The sequence below is a fragment of the Patiria miniata genome, unplaced genomic scaffold (genome assembly GCF_015706575.1).
Source record: "Patiria miniata isolate m_02_andy unplaced genomic scaffold, ASM1570657v1 HiC_scaffold_3, whole genome shotgun sequence".
NCBI classification, from domain to species: domain Eukaryota; kingdom Metazoa; phylum Echinodermata; class Asteroidea; order Valvatida; family Asterinidae; genus Patiria; species Patiria miniata.
This window is the reverse complement of record NW_024037069.1, coordinates 18,294,472-18,317,617: the sequence shown is the minus strand read 5'-3', so window position 1 is coordinate 18,317,617 and position 23,146 is coordinate 18,294,472. Positions and strand designations below refer to the sequence as shown.

General features: G+C 40.1%; 2 protein-coding genes across 2 annotated transcripts; both read right to left on the bottom strand.

The window, feature by feature from the left end:
- Positions 1 to 1,500: 1,500 nt before the first annotated feature.
- Positions 1,501 to 2,740, bottom strand: LOC119738729 (beta-1 adrenergic receptor-like). Its single transcript, XM_038213664.1, has one exon. The coding sequence runs from the start codon at positions 2,724 to 2,726 to the stop codon at positions 1,785 to 1,787; it is 942 nt and encodes a 313-aa protein (XP_038069592.1). The 5' UTR covers positions 2,727 to 2,740; the 3' UTR covers positions 1,501 to 1,784.
- A 7,888-nt stretch (positions 2,741 to 10,628) lies between these two features.
- On the bottom strand, positions 10,629 to 22,194 carry LOC119737921 (lysosomal protective protein-like). The gene is made up of 12 exons (XM_038212582.1): positions 22,092 to 22,194; positions 21,153 to 21,354; positions 20,148 to 20,307; positions 18,863 to 18,949; positions 17,877 to 18,041; positions 16,461 to 16,552; positions 15,939 to 16,023; positions 15,298 to 15,477; positions 14,859 to 15,001; positions 13,834 to 13,909; positions 12,744 to 12,938; positions 10,629 to 11,596 (listed from the first exon to the last, which is right to left on the bottom strand). The coding sequence occupies exons 2-12, from the start codon at positions 21,329 to 21,331 to the stop codon at positions 11,513 to 11,515; spliced, it is 1,446 nt and encodes a 481-aa protein (XP_038068510.1). The 5' UTR covers positions 21,332 to 21,354; positions 22,092 to 22,194; the 3' UTR covers positions 10,629 to 11,512.
- Positions 22,195 to 23,146: the final 952 nt, after the last annotated feature.

Genomic DNA, 23,146 nt, shown 5'->3' with positions numbered 1-23,146 from the left:
AAACTCGACATGCATGGAGAAACAGTTTTAGACACAGATTTGAATGGGGTTGTCAAATTCAAAGTGGTTTGAAAAGAGTGGTACTTAAGATAACTTATCTTGGATGTTGGGTGCCATGGTAACACATCTGACCTTATTAGACCCTTTTTTCAAACAGCTTTTTCCTCTTTTCCTCAAACTTTTTTCCTCTACATTCGCGACATTTACACAAGTGGAGAATTTTGTTTCACATTGGACTGAAGATCAGTGGCATAGCCAGGAATTTTTCAGTGGGGGGAGGGGCCCACTGGGGGGGGGGGGGCTGGAACATTTCATGGGGGGGGCGTCATGTAGATCAATGATAATTTTTTTAGAAACTCAAAATCTCAGTGGGGGGGGGGGGGGCGACTGGGTTTCTTGGACTCCGTTTCTTTCTCGCGATTTTCTTTTTTGATATTCAAAATTGATCCAATGATGTATTTTTCTGCAATAAACAAACTTTTAAAGGTAGAGTAGCTCATTTGTCATTTGTGCATTTGTTTCGTTTGAAGCAACAACATTGCTCAAAATCTATAGACGGATGCTTAACAACTAACCTGAGCTCTGTGAATGCTGTACATTCTGAAAAAAAAAACAGTATTCTAGGATCTCATTTCAATTCAAAATTTGCCTAGTCATGTTTGCCCAAATCAGCGTCTGGGACACGTTCTCATTCAGCCGATTGCAGCTACGTGATGTCACACACTAAACTGACGAATAATAGCAATTACCCACGCGTGTGTGTCGTGTCAACACTTGCGCGCATGCCCCTTCACGGATGTGCCGAATTACAAAACCATTTACTAATGGAAATTTCCAACGATTCATCACTTGACACATCGTTGGAAATGGTCTTCTTTCATTGTTTTCATTAAAAATGACAGCATGCCAGAAAGAATAATTTCACAGGGAGTTAGTGCCGTTACTATTTTAAACCAAGTAAGCTTTTCATCAATAATTTCGTCAGTTGCTTTTTGGATAGCTGCAAATGATATACTCTACCTTTAAGCCATCTTAATATAACATGTACGTACATGTAAAAACTTGAAATCAGATTACAACAAACTTATGAACTTACAAACATCATTAATTGTCAAGATGACATGATCTTTTAGGCCAAAAAACAAATACTCGGTCACTGGTCAGCGCGCGCGTCGATTTTAATCATGCGCGTCAACCTTTTTTTTTCTTCAAATTAACATGGAAGCTACAACAGCGCCCTCTATTGCCGCACCACCTCAAATTTTTGTACCAAGGAGCACCAAGGAATAGGGAAATTGCACCAAGGCAAATGATAAAGGGCACCAAGGAATATTATGGAGGACACCAATGTATAATGAGGACATAAAAAAGCAAAATAGTACCCACCTTGTCTGTACAATTGAAGCTTGAAAAAAAAAAAAAACCACCAAAAAAAAACACACAAAAAAATGCGTCGCCGCATCAATTCCAGAATTTCGGTCTGACCATAGACAGATTATTTTTTTTTGGCCTTAATTAAAAACAGTATTATTCAATGAAGATTTTTCCTATAGTGACAATTTCCGTAACAATATTAATATATTTTTTTTTGGAAGAATGTGTCTTTTTTAAAGCTACCAAAAACTCTAGCTTTTAAACATAATTTTCATTGCTAGCTTTTCCAAGTCATCCTGTGTTACATTAACACAATTGTAACAATTTTAAACAGATTTTTATTTAACGCCTTTGAATTTGCATTATTGTCCGTTGTTCGTATTTCACATCCACCTGTCAGAAGTTTTCATTCATAGTTGAATGTTCATTGGAGCTACTGAACCTTTACAGCAGGGAAGTAGCCCAACAATCATTTTCTTAGCCGTCCGACGATACGACCGATTGAAAAGGCAGTAAATGAAGACATTGAAACCACTGTTGCATATGGAAAGCCAGTAGACTGTGCACAGTAACCAGTCAGGGATTTTCACGCTGGTATAAGCCTGTACAGTTCGAGTGATCACGACGGGCAAAAAACAAAAGGAAAAGGTTAAAGTCACAGCTAAGAATGTTTTCAGGGCTTTGTTGTCATAGTGATTGTTCGCATCATCGTGGCCGTTGTTCTGGCGGCGTTCGTGCCCACGACTGATTTTGATAAGACGGTAGTAAACGGCCGACATCAGAATTATCGGTATTATTTGCAAGAAAACGAGGACCAAAATATTAACCAATGCAGAACTGTTATCGTAAAAGCAAGTAGCTATGACATTGATGTAAACGAAAGAAGTTTCAAAGATAAACGGTATAACACAAGCTGCTGTTAAGATGAATGATGATGTTACGAAAACAAGGGTAATAACACGGCGTCTGGAACACCAAACGGGGAAACGATAGGGTCGGGTGACAGCAATGCATCGCTCGATATTCAGAAAAATAAGAGAAACTCCCGACATGCACAATGCTGTGAAGGATAGGGCCGTAACTGTTTGGCACATGAAATCACCAAAGGGCCATCGGTTCAAGGCCGAGGAAGTCACAACGAAAATCATCGTTAGCAAGCCGACCAGGAGATCGTAGATAGCTAGTGATGTCATCAGGACTTTTGTGCTGTCCGCGATTTCCCGCACACTGTGCGTCACGGCAATGGAGATAATGTTGCCCGTGATTATTAGCAGTCCAATCAGGCTCAGGAAACTGGTGCGAAAACCAATGAAGGCTGGAGAAAAGCTAGGCGGAGCTATGGAAATGTTCATTTTGACTCAAGTTGCCAAATTTCAAGGAATCAAAGAGTTCTAAACTTGAATCCAATAGCTGATGTTGTTCAAGAGATGTTCAAAGCCAAGTAAATTTCCACATTTAGAAGTGCTTTTTTTTATCGACGGTTATTTTGTGTACGTGTCAGTACCAAATAATCTTGTCCATTGTCATCAAGTTCGCCGTCAGTCGACTGCATAGCAGGCAGCCACGATATGTTTCCATTTGACGTTATCTTTAGAAACACAGTAGATCTACAGGTATCTTGGATTCGAGGTCAAATTCCACACTGATAAGCCTGGCAATGTACTTTTCCTTTTTCCGCATGCTTGGTTGTTGGTGAACTGCTTACTGAGATATGTGCTCGAATCGCCTCATTCCAAAATCCAGTTGATATTTCCGTAAATGGCTAGCCACACTATTGATTATTCATCTGAAAACTGTAAGTGAGAAGAAAGATGTACCGACGCTTGTTGAAAAAGGCATCTTTTGTTTCTGCCTGTAATTTATCAGTTTTGATAAAACAGAATTGTAAATTTCTGCGATGTTCACTGGGTCGTCAATGAAGCTACGTATGTTGAAGATGACGCTGTGATATCTTCGCAGCTCGAGATGTTTGTGCATATCTCTCCGTCATGTATATTGTCAAGGGCCCATTAATGGTGTGGCTGTGTCAACACATGGTGTTTGCACTCTTGAGCATTTCCATCAACCAAAGTCAGGGGCTAAATGTAGTCGTCGTTCCGCTTGACTTGAATGAATCGGAGGAATGATGAAGGGTCCAATTTGCAAATTTGGTTGATAAATTACTGTAATTGTTGACTTGATCGGGATAAAAGGAATTCTGGCCTGATTTTAAAACGACGACGAGATCATCTTTGAATCAATCAACTGGTACTGGTGAAACTGGGTAAGGCTAGAGTTGATGGCTTTCCGGATAGCCGCCAGTTCTGTTTTTCTTTAAAGATACAGTCCATCATTTGCAGCTATCCAAAAAGTAATTGACCTAATTATTGTAATAGGACTAGTAATGCTTCTAGAGACGCATCGTAGGAAATCTCTGTTTAGTACCGGTCGTTCGGTTTTTAATTCGGCGAAGCGCACGCAAGGCGTTGACACGATGCTGCCTGCGGTTGCTATCATTTGTCGGTTCAGTGTGCGACATCGCGTAGCTGTAATCAGCTCAGTGAGAAGGTGTCTTGGACCCTGAATTCAGGCCCAATTCAAAACGTGACTCGGCAACTTTTGATTTGAAATTGAGATCCTAGAATATTGTTTTCTCAGGGTATACAGCATTCACTGAGCTGAAACTTCATCAGATAAATTGTTCAGCACCCGTCTTTAAATTTTCATCACTTTTGTTGCTTCAAATGAACATAATGCACAAACTGCAAATGATGGATGCCACCTTAAAGTGCCACTCTACTAGCCACTAAATGGCAAAGCAGCACAGCTTAATGTCAGCGGCTCAGACTTGATTCTCTTGCGAATCTTAATTTCTGGTGCCTGTGCTGCAGCTGGTGTCTTTTTGTGTAAGCGTTCTTAGCTGTCATGTGAAAACAGTCTGGTTTTTTTTTGGGGGGGGGGGTAATTATACTTTTTAGTTCATTAATGTCTGTCAGTGTTGTAGTCGAGTACTTTTTTCCGAGTACCGAGTACCGAGTACTGCCGAGTACTAAAGTGTACGAGTACGAGTACTTGTACTCCCCCGAGCACAAGTACAGGTCTCCGAGTACGAGTACAAGTACTTCCGAGTACGAGTATTGTATTCCATAAACGGGTACGAGTACGAGTACATGTACTTCTATTTCTGAATACGGCCATGACAAATGGCAAATTGTGCGTAATTGGCCCAGGCCCAGTCAGACCAATATACAGACCCACTCACGGCTAGCTGTTGAATGTGTTTGTCCAGACGTGCACAGAGAAAAATCAGGAAACTTTGATTTCTCCGAAAGTCAATCAACCATTTCAAACTGAAAATGTCGATAAAATAAGGCCGTGGTAAGTCAAGCTATACAATTTTTTTTCCAGTACTGCTATTGGAGTACAAGTATTTGATGATCGAGTACAATTTCGACATGTTGAGTATGAGTACTTTGCTGCCCGAGTACTAGTACCATCATTTCGAGTACAAGTACTTTGACATAAGAGTACGAGTACAAGTACTCTAAAAAAAAAGTACTCGAGTAGTACTTGAGTACCGAGTACTACAACACTACTGTCTGTGCAGTCAGTTACCAATGCCTCCAGGCACAATTTCATAAAGCTGTTAAGGAGAAAATACTGCTGAGCAAATTTTCATTGAAGATTTTTCCTGTAGTGACAACTTTCCGTAACACTATGATTGTTTTTGTTTAGGAAAAATTTGCCTGTTTTAAAGCTACCAAAAACTCCGGTTTAAACATTTTGTTAGCTTTTTTCAAGTCATCCTGCATAAGAGTAACATAATTCAGGCTTTCAATTATTCATACTTTTTCCTATTGTTTTTTTACCCTGCCCTTACTTTTCCTACTTTTTTTACTGAAATTCCTACTTTTTTTCTACTTTGTCCCACAACTCCAAAAATGAAATCTCATTGAATATTTCTCATGACAGTGTTACACACTTTCATATTTTAATCACACAATGGTAGGCTTGAGCACAGGAGTACTGCAACTGTACTTCCAAGAGCTTAGTTGAGGATGGAGCACAAGTGTTGTGAGTACAGAACATGCCAAAATGAGGTTAATGATGCTGTAGACATGGGTGAGTACCGTTATCAATGAAAAGTAGTCCTGAAAGCCCGCAAAAAATAGTTTTATCCTGATTTTGTCCTCCAAAGCCCTACTTTTGTCCTTTGTAATTTTTTTTATTTTGATCGTACTGTTGTCCTACTTTTTCCCTGGGTGTGCTTGAAAACCTGACAGTGATTTATCACCCCTTACTCTGGTGAATTGTAACAGTTTTGAACAAATTCTCATTTAAGGCCTTTGTATTTGCATTTTCGTCTGTTGTTAGTATTTCATTCCTATCCGTCATACTGGGATGTTCATTGGAGCTACTGAACTTTTATGGAAGGAAAGTAGCCCAACAATCATTTTCTTAGCCGTCCGACGATACGACTGATTGAAAAGGCAATATATGAAGACATTGAAACCACTGTTGCATATGGAAAGCCAGTAGACAGTGCACAGTAACCAGTCAGGGATTTTCACACTGGTATATGCCTGTACAGTTCGAGTGATCAGGACGGGCAGAAAACAAAAGCAAACGGTTAAAGTCACAACTAAGAATGTCTTCAGGGCCTTGTTGTCATAGTGATTGTTCGCATCATCGAGGCCGTTGTTCCTGCGGCGTTCGTGCTCACGACTAATTTTGATAAGGTGGAAGTAAACGGCCGACATCAGAATTACGGGTAGTATTAGCAAGAAAACAAGAATCAAAGTATTAGTCAGTGCAGAACCATTATCGTCAAAGCAAAAGGCTACAGCAGGGATGTAAACGGAAGATGTTTCAAAAATAAACGGTGTAAGGAAAGCTGATGTTAAGATGAATGATGATGTTACGAGAACGAGGGTTATAACACGGCGTCTGGAACACCAAACGGGGAAACGATAGGGTCGGGTGACAGCAATGCATCGCTCGATATTCAGAAAAACAAGAGAAGTTCCCGACATGCACAATGCTGTGAAGGATAGGGCCGTAACCGATTGGCACAGGAAATCACCAAAGGGCCATCGGTTCATGGCCGAGGAAGTCACAACGAAAATCATCGTTAGCAAGCCGACCAGGAGATCGTAGATAGCTAGTGATGTCATCAGGACTTTTGTGCTGTCCGCGATTTCCCGCACACTGTGCGTCACGGCAATGGAGAGAATGTTGCCTGTGATTATTAGCAGTCCAATCAGGCTGAGGAAACTGGTACGAAAACCAATGAAGGCTGGAGAAAAGCTAGGCGGAGCTGTGGAAATGTTCATTTTGATTCAAGTTGCCAAATTTCAAGGAATCAAAGAGTTCCAAACTTGAATCCAATAGCTGATGTTGTTCAAGAGATGTTCAAAGCCAAGTAAATTTCCACATTTAGAAGTGTTTTTTTTATCGACGGTTATTTTGTGTACGTGTCAGTTCCAAATAATCCCTTGTCCATTGTCATTAAGTTCGCCGTCAGTCGATTGCACAGCAGGCAGCCACTATATGTTTCCATCTGACGCTATCTTTGGCAACACAGTAGATCTACATGTATCTTGGATGTGAGGTCAGATTCCACAATGATAAGCCTGGCAATGTACTTTTCCTTTTTTCGCGTGCTTGGTCGTTGGTGAACTGCTAGTTACTGAGGTATGTGCTCGAATCGCCTCATTCCGAAATCCAGTTGGTATTTCTGTAAATGGCTAGCATCACTATTGATTATTCATCTGAAAACTGTAAGTGAGAAGACAGATGTATCGACGCTTGTTGAAAAATTGGATCTTTCGTTTCTGCCTGTAATGTATCAGTTTTGATAAAACAGAATTGTTACTGGTACATTTCTGCGATGTTCACTGGGTCGTCAACGAAGCTACGTATGTTGAAGATGACGCTGTGATATCTTCGCAGCTTGAAATGTTTGCGCATATCTCTCCATCATGTATGTTGTCAAGGACCAATAAATGGATTGGCTGTGTCAACACATTGTGTTTGCACTCTTGAGCACTTCCATCAACCACAATCTGGGGCTAAAAGTGCATTGTCTGTAGTGTTAGTGCTGCATCCGGTGTTTTTTCAAGCATTCATGTACTCGGCCGTCATGCCGTTTCTCTTAATTAATAAAATCTGTGTTATCAAAATGTTGTTATGGGGAAGTTTTTTATTGTTAGGCAATTTAGGACCGAGTTATGGGGACTTTCTGCCGTCCCCACAGCGTCTTTGGTCCCTATAGTACCATGGGGACTAACGGAACAACTACGGAACGAGAATGTGTGTACAGGTTATCCTATACGACTGAGGGCTTGGGACAATGGGGTGTGTGCGACAACAATGACCCCGAGGACCTGTACAAACCTTATGGGAGCTGTTGAGAAAAAGTTAAGAGTACAAACAAATTTAAGGGAACAAAAGGGAACAATGGACGGTCCTCATGAGTATAGTAAAACATGACTGCATGGGTGTCCTGGCCGCACATTTTTTCCCCAACCGACATAAGCAAATGGGGAGTACGCTCCGAGGTTTTTCTGATTGGATAGATTTTGCGTGACCTGTGACCTGCAAGTCATCACGGCCACGACCCTGCAATGTTTTAAATGGCCGTTAAGACCGAGTCATCACTCTTTTATTCCCATTCATAAATGCTTTTTTCGTTGAAAAGCATAACGATGTGGGAAAATCTGTAAAACTTATGTTTTGAAAATTTTCAATTCCCGTCACTTGCTCAGGCTCCGTTTCGAATTCACGAAGGGTCAAATGGCATATTATGCGACGCTCAAAATTTGTCCCCATGGTCTGCAATGAAAAAGAAATCACATCCGGTGTGGAATGTATGCATTTCTGTGAGCAAGTTTTCGGACAGCATTTGCACGCATTGGCTAACTGCGGTCTTAAACAGCTGCAGCCAGATGTCTTTATACACAGGTCATGATAAATTACCCAGAATGCCATCCCCACTTCCTTCACAAGATTCTGTGAAGCTCATCAGCGTGTCCCAGTGCCCCGTTTGCAGGGGGGGGGGGGGGGGGGGGTTATGAGCGAATACCTGCATATGTAGAGGGCGTATCGTAGAGGGCGCTCAACAATTATCCATACGATGTTGTTTGGGAAAAACTAATTCCTGGCCTGTGTGCGAACTATTTCTTACCTTCGTGTAATAAGTTATGGCATTTTTTTTTCAGTTGTATATTACTTCTCTGTGCCTTTCTGTACATTGTAACTCTACTATAAATAGTGCATTCTTTTATGTTGTTTATACTATGCATGACTGTACAAGACCTGCCCAATAAAGTTGTGTCATACTGAAATGCATTTGAGTTGATGCCAGTAAGATCCTTAAATTAAAAGCCCTGATAACTTAAACAGAAAACTGTGATCTGAACATTTCCAACAATTTAAGGATGAGGGAATTTGTAATTAAGTTCTTGTTGTGGCAATATTTTTTTATGCATTTACAATGCTCTTCTTCAAAGTGGTAAGCCAACACAGAAACACACAAATTGATAATTCATAGGTTGTTATTTAATATCAGAAAATTTAACATCATGATGAATACAGTGGACACGGCATCATGCCCATAATTGATTTAATTTTAAATACATAATTATGCTGAGCATCAAATATCACCGTTTTGTGAATAAAGTATAACTTTGTAATACGAAAAATAGGTGTTTAAAACTGCCTTTAGTACTGAACGACATAATTAATTACAATGCTGAAACATAAAAGCCCAAAATTGTCATTTTAAAAGCCTTCAGCATTACATGTATATAGAACAGTTGCATTCAGCTGCCATCTTTGAGGTGTTTTGTTATGTTAATTCATTAACAATGAATGCACAACAGGGGCCATTTTCATGGCGCTGCTAAGCACAGGATTTTCTGCTAACAGAGCCTCTGTCTATTTCATGGAGACCGTAAGCAGTAAGCACAGCAAAAGGCACGCTAACCTCAGAGGAAAAATTTGCTTAACTTGACGTAACAATAGAAATCTCCATGCAAGCGCGACCGTTAGCACACACACGCCGTGAAATAGTGCTTAAGGTTAGCAAATTTTTCTGCTATGCTAAGCACAACTTTTCTGCTAACTGTTAAGCAGCGCCATGGAATTGGGCCCAGGTATAGGTCTCGTTCAAATGACGTCATTTCCTACAGAAATCCACGTGCATCGGCATTTTGAGCGTCAACTTGCATAACGCGCATCGGCTGCGTCGTATTTCGAACACATTTCGAGCAACAAGCACGCGTGTTTGGAACATTTTCAACACTGCGCAATGCATGCTAGATTGTTAAAATACGTAGTTGCACTCCTACAGAGATGGCCGTCATTGAACGAGCCCTAAACTCACGTGCACCCCTGTTGAACAAAAGCAGGGTCTATTCCTCTTTTCCAGACAAATTTTTACTGTCAACATCCCAACCAAGTTTCAAGTAAAAAAAGGTTAACATGTCAACAACCATTACCTTTGAACTACCCTATCATATTTTAACTTATTACAAATTACTGTAAAGAGTTTAATTTAAGGTGTCATAAAAATATTGTGTAAAAGTATAGAAAAAAGTGGGTTGCATATATCATACATGAGGTGCTACCAGTTGACCTGCCTGTACATGTACATGTAGCTGTAAGCAACAAGGTGCCAGTTTTGTTTATCGCCTATCATTTTTTGCTAAGGTGGAACATCTTTGTAAAATGGCTTGTAGGCTTTGGGCTAGCCTCATGTCAAATTGCTTGGCCCATGACAAAACTAGTTTTTGTCAAGGTTTTACGTCGATTGTGTCCTGGATGGTATCTTGCCGCTAAAAAACACAAACACTAGTTGCGGGCTAAGCACTGTACGAAGTGCAAACAGCGACCTCACGTGGCTACAATATGCAAATCAGATGGCAAAGAACGAATGTTCGTTCTCGCACTGTATAGCGCACAGCTACCATCACGGACACTATCAACGAGTGCCTTGACCAAGGCTAGTTCCGTTGTAGAGCGATCAAATCACAGGACAGCCTGAGGCTAACCTTAAAGATAACTACGTGATTCAAAAGTGTAAAGGCCAGTAAGAAAAGAATTGTCAAGTAAATCCAGAAAAATGTTTTTTTTACATTGCTGTTTACATGCTGTATAAAAGAATATATAAACTGTACAAAGTACTACTTAAGAAACCTTCGTTATATTTGTACCCTACACGTATAATGTAAGCATCATGTGATGTTAATGGCTGAAATGTGTTTTTTTTTTTTTTTACGGGTGCAAACAGTTTCTACTATTGCTTTTATGTGGAACTTCTTAAGTCAATAAAAAATTGAAAGATCAAACTGTTGGTGCAAAGTCTGTTTTCTTCAGTTGAACATGTGTTGTCTGAAATAAAATAAAATAAACAGTTCTAGACGTATATGCTAGACTCTTACATGAATACACAAGTATCAATACACTTTCAAATTTCAGCTGCGCCGAAATAAAAACAAAAATGAGTTCCTACAGACTTACTTTATTGGTTATAAACCAAACATTCACAATATATACACACTATAATTCCCTTGTATGATTTTCATACTATAATCCACCTATCAAAAACATATTATTTAAAATTACCACAAAATATTGAATGACAATATAAAAACAACATGCACCAAAATATATCCCTACACCAAAATATATCCCTACACCCAAAAATATATCCCACCCGGTAAATCTATTGGTGGTCCTGTGGGTAAGACAACTGCACCAGTAAGCAGGAGGGTGGGGGTTCGACTCCGAACCAGAAGGAAAGTTTGAAGGCAGTCTCGGCATTCAATGCTAATAATACGTCAGTTATAGTAATTACATTACCTCATGCACAACTCAATTGTCTAATAAGGAATTGTTGCCAAAATCAATTAATGTTTTTGGAATATCATTTTTTTATTGGCAGATTAAGTAAGAAAGACGGTGCTATTGCACTCGGAGGTTTTTTTTTACATGTATTTGTCCTTGGCGTTTTGCTAGGAACCTTGCCGACTCCTAAATTCACCACTATGCAAGAATCCAATGGCACAAACTTTTGAATGAAACTTTCAAGAGTCATCAAGACATACGTAATGCTGTAGCTGGGTTCTACCTTCCTCAATCCTGCGTTGTTGATGTCTTAGTAAGGCCTCTTGTAGATGAAGTTATAGATGAGTAGGCTGGTTGCGAGAGGCTGGTCCTGTGGTGCCCAGAAACCCGCGTTCTGATAAAAAAAAAATATATTAAAAAGGAATAGAAAATCAGAAAATGTTAACGATGTATCCACTGCTTATTAGATTGAAATCGGCCAGCTGACCCTGTTTGACAGTGTTGTTGATGGGTCCATCACAAGTCCTCCAGTCCCAAGTCAAGACACAATCTATTCAAATGAACTGCGACAAAAACATTCCTTTGTTACTACTGTTCACCCCTTGTTACTTGTGACTGGACTTGTGATTTACTTGTGATGGACTTGTGATGGACTCAACTACACATCCACGAAGTTAACTTGCACGTTATTCAAATGAACTGTGCCAAAGATATTCCACTGTAGTTAACCCTAACCGCCCTGAATCCTTCAAAATCCTCTTTGCCAAAGTGGAATAATTTGGAGGATTGAAGTTACATGGCCAAAGTGCGTTACTGATTTCTTAGGATGCACTTTGACAAGGTCTTGGGTGGGACCTTGTGTTGTTTTTGCTCAGCCATGCATAAATAATACGCCTGGAGTATGCTTGAAATCCTCCGTACTGCTCCAGGATGTCACTGGCCAAGCCTCAACATATTGACAGTGGTCACCCTTCCACGGACCATATTCAAGAAATAATGGAGGAATTTGCAGGATTGAGGCTACATCCTAGCAAAAAGGCCCAGGGAGTTTAAACACTTGTTGCTTGTGACAGGTTCCAGTCCCACCAAAACCAACTTGCGATTTGTTTTCACAAGCTGTGGGACAACACTTCTGTGTAGGGTAAAGCCTGTTAGTAACTCTATGAGTAATGAATTAATTGTCTTAACCCTAACTCTCCAGGATACCTTGATCTAGAGCCCTACCCCACGCAACAGCATGCAACACTTGTCCAAGTGAGCAGCCTACCCAGTGTAACAAGGTGAACGAGTAAAAGATTCCCAAGGCCAATTTGCTTCAGAGTCTGTGATTGCCAATTGTGTCAGGATACAACGGTGGCTTTGTTGAATGGGACTAGTCTCAGAATTGGTAGTTTATGCACCGGTATTGATGGCTCAATGCAGCAAGGTCCCACCACAATGCACCATGATGTCCAAACCAATACTTCCGATATATTGCCAGCTTATCATCCCTCTTTATATTTGGCTCACAGTATGCAAGGAGTTCAAACGTACACTTTTACCTTGATGGATAGGTAGGCGATGTTATCGTATTCCTTGACAAACCCCGCTACCTGGTCTTGACCTAGAGCGTTCTTGAACAGCCAGGGACGCCACTGGACCTCCGCCTGCCGGCCTAGACCAGTCACGAACCACTCATTGCCCAGGAAGTTATGTGTAGCGTCCTGGTCACCGCTGTAGACTAGCAGACGATATTTCTGCGAGATGGAGAAACACATCATGATGGAAGGAATGACAGCGATCATTGGCCCTTATCAGTCAGTTAACGAGATATGCCATAACAATGCCATATTCTCGTTACAAACAATGGAAATATCACATTAATTTTCTCAAGGCACTTCAGCACCTTCGCTCCAATCTAAAAACTGGAGATTGTCGAAATTGAATCATAGTAACACATAAGCTTGCATAAAAAAACCGAGATTCATGTCACTGTGTACCCCAAATTGACGTCTTTATAACGTCCTCATTTGCTAAAAAAAAATTGCCTCTTTGGAAGTTCCAATCCTCAATTCTTGGACGAACAGGGCGCTGCAACTATAATCAATAGAGGAGCGAAGATAATTCACCTCAGTTTACACAATACTACAGCTCAAAAATGACATTGTTTTCCATGTTTAGTTTTTGGAATTGAGTAAATTACTTCAATAAACAGGATTTCTCTAGAGTTGATACCCAGAAAGTGCCGTTGTAACAGCGCCCTCGTCCTCTTCTCAAATAGGGCCCAGTTGGTCATGGAGTGGTTTTGAAATTGTTCATTTGTTTATTATCAAAAATTACCTTAACGTTCCTTGGACTGTGTGGCTACTCAACCCTTCAGTAATACAGAGAGGGCATATTCTTAGACAAGTATTGGACTGATTTCTTGAGTCTAGTAGATCAAGAGGCCAGATCTGTTTATGGCAGTCGTAGCCTACTCACAAGAACCACAAGAAGGACAAATCGCATGTGTAGGGTTCATGTCCATGCATGGCATTAAAAGCGTGCAACTGATTTTCAACCAACTGTACCCAATCTGTATCATGATTTTGTGACTGGTACGCATGCTAGTTGTGAATGTGGTAATCTAACTTTTAAAACGATGGTACTTACAAATGTGTTGAGAAGATCCGTGTATACACTGGACATGTCGGGATACTGCTGGGTGTATAGCTGATACACAGTGGCACTAAATAGGAACAGACACAAAAATTACAACTGAAACGTTGGATCTTTCTACGTAGACACTATTACAACATCTCACCCACAGATTCTGCATCTTGATTGGCCAAGAGAGAGTCACATGGCATTCGCTATTTTCGCTATCTTACTGTGCACAGCAAAAAGTACTATACCCTCAACAACCAGAGTACTATGCATACGGGTGTGCGTATTAAAAGCGCTAGCGCTACAGCATGTACATGGCTGTGTTCTAATATTTCGTGAAGGGGTAGTTTGGAAAAATGCAAGGAAATTTCCCACTAATTTCCTATTCAAATAGAAGTACATTTTAATTGAACTTCGATTACATTAATCAGTCATTTCTTAAAATCAAGCAGATCTGTGAGAAAGGTGTAATAAAACAAATACTGACTGCTTCATTTCGAGGTGATCCATGGAACATTCTATTTTCCCTCGGCTTTGCCTCGGGAAAAAAATGTTTCATGTATCACCTCGGGAGGCTAGTTTTACTACACCACTTGAAGCAGTCAATACTTGTATACTATTTCCAATATTTAACTGTTCATGTACAAACCAAATTTGAGGAAGAAATCGGTCCGATTCAACTCTTGGAGCCAACAGACCTCCGATTCTGAGTGAAACAATAAAATTACCTAAGCACCTTTGCCTGCTGTACTTAATTGCACACAAGTGGCGTATAAACAGGGGGAGAACGTGCCCCCCACCGGAGGTCTATGGCCCCCGGATCCCCCCCCCAAAAAAAAAAAAAACCCACAATAAATCTTGAATTGTATAAAAACAATTTAGTTTCCTTTAGTGCCCCCCTTGAAAAATTGCCTCCCCCCCCTAAAAGTTTAACCTTAGTTACGCCGCTGCCTCCCACTTGCGTGATTGGCATACCTTGTTACCCAAAATGCATCAAATTACCCATAACCACCTCTGCTTCCTGTACTCACTTGCATACTTCCCACTTGGGTGACTGGTCAACTATATGCAGAGCTGAACGGACTAAGGCATTATTCAAGTAGGTAGTCACGGGGGTAGTATCAACGCAAGTCAGATCTGCTTTGAGTTTCCACGAAGGAATCCCTTTAATACTCTATTACAAACAACAAAAACATTAAAGGTACAGGCAGTGATTATTCAGTTCTACTGTGACAGCAGTATGATCTGGGCTAAGCTTCCATGAAGGAATCCCTTTAATTCTCTGTTAACGGTTAAAACATTAAAGGAGCAGGCAAGTTGTTGGGTTTATTATTTCAATTGTGACAGCAGTAACATCAATAAGATTTGCATTTAATCTTCCTGAGTGGAATCCCGTTAATACTGGATTCAAAAAAGATGAAAACATTAAAGGGGCATGCAACTTGATGGACTTATTTAAATTGTATGTACCTTCTGTTGCTCCTGCGCAAAATCGTTGTTGGCGAATATGTGCTGCACCCCTGGTGCATAATGGTAGAAGCCATTTTTACCCATCATTCCTGCAGCCACTGGTACCCCGCCGGCGCAGTCACCGTTGACTTTGAATGGATTGATGCCAATGTTGATTACATCGTTAACTGTTTGGTTTACCTGTGTGAAAAAAAAAATTGTCAAAGTCACATTCTGAGCGTGACTATTAAACAGGCTTGTCACCAACAGTCAGATTACATTTTGAGCAAGCACTGTGGCAAGTCAAATTCAGTCAACAGACAAAAGCAGGCAAGTGGTGGGCACAGCTGCCTTATCATTCACCTACAGTCAAAGCATAGTATCAAGTTACATAAACAGTCACAGCCAGTCAGTCCTGCTTTATGTAGTCTGGCAGCTGTTAACTGTTAAAACAGTCACTTGATTGAATTTGACTGAAAGGACAACTTGGCATAGAATGTAAGTTTGCATAGGAGGGTTAATGTCTTAGTTTTTCCCTTTTAGATTTGCATTGCAAAAGATGCATTTAGTAGCCTCAGACTTATCTTGAAGAAATTTTTGTAAAGAAATTGGTGATCAATTTAGGCCAAACAACTTTCCCAATTGGCACAAAATCTACTTACCGCACTAACACACTCCTTATTGGTGTTGTTGTGGAAATTACACTTCCCTTGAGAACAGCAAGATATGTTGAGCTCAGCCCACAGCCTGAACAAAAAAAAATATCATTTATTATCTTAATTTTTTTTTACATCATTTCTTAATTTTTATTCATCATTTTCTTATTCTCATTAAAAAAGAAAAAAAAGCAGAAAGTGGTCATAATTGAATTGAATTTTTTTTTTTAAAATACTGAATATTAACTGTGTCCTAATTCCATAAGATGAGAGCAAAGTCAACATATAATAATTTGATGATGAATTGAAAATTGTAACATTTCTCCAACACTTCAGAGACCCACAATAACCTGATGCCGTTGTTAACAATTCAGTTCTTTGAAATGTCAAAACTTGAATTGATGCCATTTGTACTCATTTGGCTTATTGCCACGTGATGACAGTATAAGCGACGTGAGATAGTGTACCTCTCACTCTTTGCATTTGCAAAGTACACAAATGAAACGGGTGCCAGACTGTACTACTTACTGTTCCCCAATGATGCCATGGTGATATGCAAAACCGATCAGTGAATTGTCTTGCAAGACTTGACTGGTGTGTGGATTACCAACAGCAAAGCCCTGCACGAAATAAGAATCAGAATATATTAACGCTCATTGAAGTGTAAACATCTGTTCTCGATAGTTTGGGGAAAATTGGGACCTAAAGCTGTAAGTAAGTCAATCACAAGTCAATCACAAGCCAATCTCAAGGCCCTCCGGTTCTTTTCAGAACCACACATACTCACAAAAGAGATTTATTCACATGGTGCTACCGCAAACTTATCTTGTCTTACAATCTCAAGTCAATTACAAGTCAAGCACAAACCAATCACAAGTCAATCACCCAAGTCAATCACAAGTCAATCACAAGTCAATCACAGGTCAATCACACAGTCAATCACAAGTCAGTCACAAGCCAGTCACAGGTCAATCACAGGTCAATCACAAGTCAATCACAAGTCAGGCACAAGTCAATCACAAGTCAATCACAAGTCAATCACAGGTCAATCACAAGTCAATCACAAGTCAATCACAAGTCAATTACAAGTCAAATCACAAACCAATCACAAGTCAATCACCCAAGTCAATCACAAGTCAATCACAAGTCAATCACAAGTCAATCACAAGCCAGTCACAAGTCAATCACAGGTCAATCAAAAGTCAATCACAAGTCAATCACAAGTCAATCACAAGTCAGGCACAAGTCAATTACAAGTCAAATCACAAACCAATCACAAGTCAATCACCCAAGTCAATCACAAGTCAATCACAAGTCAATCACAAGTCAATCACAAGTCAGGCACAAGTCAATTACAAGTCAAATCACAAACCAATCACAAGTCAATCACAAGTCAATCACAGGTCAATCACAAGTCAATCACAGGTCAATCACAAGTCAATCACAAGTCAATCACAAGTCAATCACAAGTCAATCACAAGTCAATCACAAGTCAATCACAAGCCAGTCACAAGTCAATCACAGGTCAATCACAAGTCAATCACAAGCCAGTCACAAGTCAATCACAAGTCAATCACAAGTCAATCACAGGTCAATCACAAGTCAATCACAAGTCAATCACAGGTCAATCACAGGTCAATCACAAGTCAATCACAAGTCAATCACAAGTTAATCACAAGAAGTGAAGAGTGAAAAAAAATGCTTTTATCAAAGTTCAGTGGAATAAGTGGTCACTTAATTTGAAGCTAGACAAATCGTCATACACTTTGTGATGACTTGTGATGACTTGCGATGACTTGTGATGACTTGCGATGACTTGCGATGACTTGTGATGACTTGCGATGACGTGTGATGAGACCTTCACTGAAACCAACGCTCTGATTGACACCGTTGTTAAAGACTTTTGATGCCAAATTAGGAATCAAATAAAAGTTTGATCTTTACCCCAAACTGCAGTGGTAGTTTCTGTGAGACACTATCCAGCTTGGCCAGTAGGAGAGGCACATAGACACCGCTATACCCATCCCCGGCTAGGTAGATGTTGTTCAGTGTGCTGTTGGGATACTTAGTGAAGAAAGACAGCAGAGCCTGATAGTGATCCTCAGTCACCTACAAATAAAATAAACAAAAGGTTATCAAAAAGGCCACTTTAACTAACCTATCACCACAAAATTAGTTTAAATTCGGATTGTTTTAAGGAATTGATTTCTGGGTTTTACGGACACAAGAGCTTTCCATGGTTATTAACCTTTGCAGGTTCTGAGTTCAGTAACGGACATACGGCCGCCAGCTTTATTGAAGTTTAGAAATGGTGTAGTATAAAGTCTTTGGGCTTTGGGTCTTTGTTTTTTACTTAAAATTTGCTGTGGACAAGAGAAAGCAAAGATAAAAAGATTTAAATCTAGCTTTTGTTCACGTTCGATGGAACTAAAAAAAGGGGTGGGGGGAAGGCAGTGAAGTGAAATTGTGGTTCACCTATGAACAAACAATTTATAAGATGAACTTGTGTCGGGGTGATGTAAATCAAACTAGGTTTTACCCTTCACCGACGTATAAACACTGTGTACTCAGTGTGTTACCTCCCGCAGCTACATGAACATCAGATTTGAACCAGCCAACTGATCCCGTTAGCTCGGTGGTCAAGTGGTAAGACGTCTGCACTAGAAAGCAGGAGGTCGTGGGTTCGAGTCCCACCCGAATGATTTTTCTCACTTTCACTCGGGAGGTAACACACTGAATATACAGTGTTTATTAATTGGTGAAGGGCAAAAGCTAATATTGATTTATAAACAAACAATCGAGAACCCACTCCAATATCGGCTTTGTCTACCGTCAGTTGAAAATGAAATTGACTCAAGTTGACATTGAACCTGCAACCTCATAATTACCACCAGAGCTCTACTAACTTTAGTTACGAGTCACAAGCTTACCGCAGTGTCATTTGATGCATATAAGTCATTTGCAGAGTAGGAGAAGCCCGTCCCAACCGGAGCATCAATGTACAGCAAGTTGGCATTCTATAAGAATGACAGGAAAAGAGACTGATTAAAGTCTTAGAATATTGGTCTAATAGTTGTATGGGCTCTGTGCGCAAACAAGAGAGGGCGTTTTTTCCCCCCTCTTTTGAGAGTGCCAGTGGGACACACTGTGGGTGTGTACTGCTCCGCACATGCACGGTGCGAAGTACGCATGAGCAGCCTTATTCTGAAAGTACACAAAGCCATAGCGTCTTCACATGAGCATCAGGCACCGTCGGCTATGCGTTCGAATGCGTCTCCCAATGGTCTCCCCCAACTCTCCCTATCTTACCGTTGAGGGGGTACTTGTGCACGGAGCCCACTGCAAATGATTCAATATCCCCAATATAGAAATACTCAATAAGGGAATAAATGTGTGCTCCAGAGGTTTTTATCACTCTGTTTAAGACCACTTAGAGTCTGGGTGCTAATAATTACCTGAGCCGGAGGCGAGGGTAATTATCATGTTCTACGCGATGTTGGCAGAACGCACCTGGCGCGTTACGTTTTGAATTTAGAACTATAAAATTCTGACTCCCTGGTAGTGTTGCGCATGCCTACGTGAGGATTTTGAACGTTCAACCAATGAAACGATAAGAGGACCTGGATTTTTAGGAGTCCACATTTTATTGTGACACTGGAAAAGTGTTTAAGACCAGCAAGCCATGTCTTTATCATCCGTTTAAGACCGGCCACGTGACGGGCTCTCTACAAATAGGAATGCGTAAACTGTCTTAGGTATTTATGAATGCAAGATGAATTGTGTTTGGTGAAGAATGGAGGATATTTTCAAATTAAAGGGACTGTCCAAAACAATTTTCTTGCTCTCTTGAACAAAGATACATGTATTGGTGAAATGGGGAACCGCCAACATACAACTGCATAGCTAATGGAGTACTCCTTGCCCTAAGGAACTTTTCATCTCAAGAATTGGACCGAATCAAAATTACTTGGCTACATCTACGTCACTCACAAGGCCCCCTTCAATGGAGAAACCGTCGTGCACGCTAATGAACAAAGAAACTGCCCCGTGACAGATCATCTGAACAATAGCTAGCACAATGTTTTTCGCCATTGAAGGGGGCCTTCATGATAGAATTGTTAGCGTGTTGGAACTGTCCATAAAAGTGGATGCAGCATTTTCCATAGGAAAACGTGGCCAATCGATGCAGTGGCTGTCATGCTTTGCAATCCTCACCAGATTCCAACTGCTGGGGTTGTTATCCAGGTGGACGCCATCTGACTGAACCCTGAACGGACCGTTGCTGGTCAGGCCACTATAGAGGGCGCTACAGCCTGGTCCGCTGCTCAGCCAGATGATGAGTGGATCCGTCACTGCATGCTGTGATTGAATGTACCTATGAAAACATGAAAATCCATTTACGATTTATATGTTTTGGAACATTTCTTTGAATTCTGTAAATACATAAAATGTGCAAGACATTCAGAATCTTTTAATGGTTACTTTTCTACTTCCCAGTTTTATTTCTTTAAACTGTCAAGTAAATTAGTCTAGAGTAGTGAATGGTACATCAGAGCAAATCATGAAAAACTGGAGCATAAATGAATTATTTGACTTCATTGAAGTCAGGCTTCCCACAGATATCTTAAAATACAATTCCATGGCTTCCAGGTCAAAATTAAGGCTTTCCAAGACCTACATTTGTATTTTTATGCTGTTTTGTCATCTAAGGGGCCTATTGCTCGAGAGGCAAGGGACCCCACTCCGTTTCAGCCTTCCAGTTTGACGCAAGACCACTGAGCACCACAAAAAGCATCACAAGTATGGGGTATACATGCATACAGAGGAAATATAGTAAACTTGAAGACTTCGATAGGCAAATGTTACACTGTACACATCATCATTTACGAGTTGTGCAAAATTCAATAACTTTCCTTGATTTTTTCTTGGGATATCAACCTTCCATGAATACTTGTGAAATAAACAAAATCCTGTGACTTATCCAAAACTTTCCATGATAGGCTACTAACTTTAAATTCCAGGACCTTCCAGGATTTTTGCATGACAGCTGTGAAATTGACACCCTGTGAAATTGACACCTGAGGGGTCCTAGAAAAGCAAGCAAGTCTGACCTGAGGCTTTTGGCAGGGGAGAGGATCGGACACCCGGAAAATGCGTAATTTTACCAAAATAACACAATATCTAAAGGGAAATATCTAAACCTCTTCTGTTTACACCTACCAATAGTGCAATTTATTGGCGCCGGTCCCATCCAGATAGCCTGAATACATTTCAAAACTTGGCTGCTTCAGCAATCCAGGCATGGACTTGATGAGATCTGGATTAGTGGCTTGACTTGCCTGACATAACATGATGGATGCCAGGCTAAGCAATGCCAGAATGGTAGCTGTCCACTCCATGGTGGTCCGAGGATACTTGAATTCTTTACAAAAATACACACAACAGTAAATGAATCAAATATTTATTTTCCCCCTAAACTTATGAGTTTTCTTCCTTTATTGTTTTGAATCGAATGCTATATATTTAAATTTTAATTGCAGAATATTTCATCGCTTTTTTTTCTGATTCCTGGTTCTGATGTGTTTTTCTTTTTTTTAAGGGGAGTACGCCTAGGCCTAGGCCTAAATTCAGAAAATGCAAAAAGTCCTACATGTCATGCATGTAGGTCTGATACCCGTCTCTTGAAATTGCGACGACGACAATGTAAGTTTGGAACCAGCCTGATCTGTGCAGTGCCAGTATGAGCAAAAACAAATTTAGGGACCGATTCACGGTCCACTCAACTTGTCTTAGGCTTGCTTTGGACTAGAACTTACTTAAAAGGATCACGATCTGATTGCCCGCTTTCCAGACATTCCAGAATTTAGGCCTACTAGTAGAAAACAATGGAAATGTTTCTCAATTCATCTCATTCTCAAATTTATGGGGCTTTTTGCAACTGTACTAACTGCGGTGAAACAAAAGAGGAATCAGGATACAGCATTCTAGCCCCCCCCCCCTCGTTCCCTACCCCGCCCCCAAAAAAATCATCGCCGGCACTTTATTTTTGATGAAAACCCATGTCAAAATACTCGGGAAAGAGTTCGTTTTATTGTAGAAAAGAGAACAAAGGTATCTGTAAATTATGTTAATGTTTTGTTAAATTCACGAAAGTCATACTTGCGGGAACACCCAGGCAAAACTTTCCAAATTCTAGCTCCGCTTCGTGCTGAGAAAAATATCATGTGATGACATAAATAGCAGTAGACGGGGTTCCGTTTGGTCTCACCTTAGCAAAAAATACAAAGGAAAAGGGTACAAGACAGGTGCTTGCTATAAGTTTAGTACCCCCTCAACGGTTGGAAAGCGTAAAGGCGTGGCCAAAGTTTTTCTTTCCAAAAATTAGTTTCTCTTTTGCTCAGAGATGTGCGCCCGTGCTCTATATAAAATGGAGTATTTCTCCCAACGAATTTTCAATTTGTATGTTTTGTTTTAACGAATAAACTACTTTTTGAACCTTTTTTGGGCGTCTGCAAACCATCTGATTATTATTTTTGCGCACTATTGAACCGTACCGCGCCCCGCAGCATCACAGAGCCGAATGATTGTCGGGCCGCAAATTGAATTAAATCGAATTCTGTCAAGAAATGATTCAAAAGTGAATAACATTTATATTGCTAGAAAAACAGCAATTGAAACAAAATTCTAGTTTTGGGGGTAAAAACCGAAATAGCACAGGATTTCATTTATAATTTAACTTGAACTTGATAAAGGAAAAACGAAACGTTTATTTGAAGGAAAATTTTAAAAAGAACAAAAAAAAAATCGGTTTTTTTTCGTTTCCCTATTTTTTCTTCATTAAAGAAACTTAAAAGGTCCCAATTAATGTAAAAGGGCTAAAAGCGTTTTCTTTTTCTTTATTTATTCAATATAAAGAAAAAAGAGGAAAAATGCTTTTGTATTTTTTATTCAATTAGATTTTAGAGTCGACATTCATCAATCACACAATACACGTTTCCTATATCCCATCAACCACAACTTTTTTACCTCATGAACAATTTTTTTAAATAAAGTTTAATTCAAAGGAAGGTAGATAACAACCCCCTCCTCAAAACAAAAGGGATGACACAAACTTTGTCCCACGACTTAAAAATTAACTCAAGTAGCTCTCCATTTACTTTGCTTTTATTCCCAACAACATTAACACAACACAAAAAAGAAAAGGATAACGCATA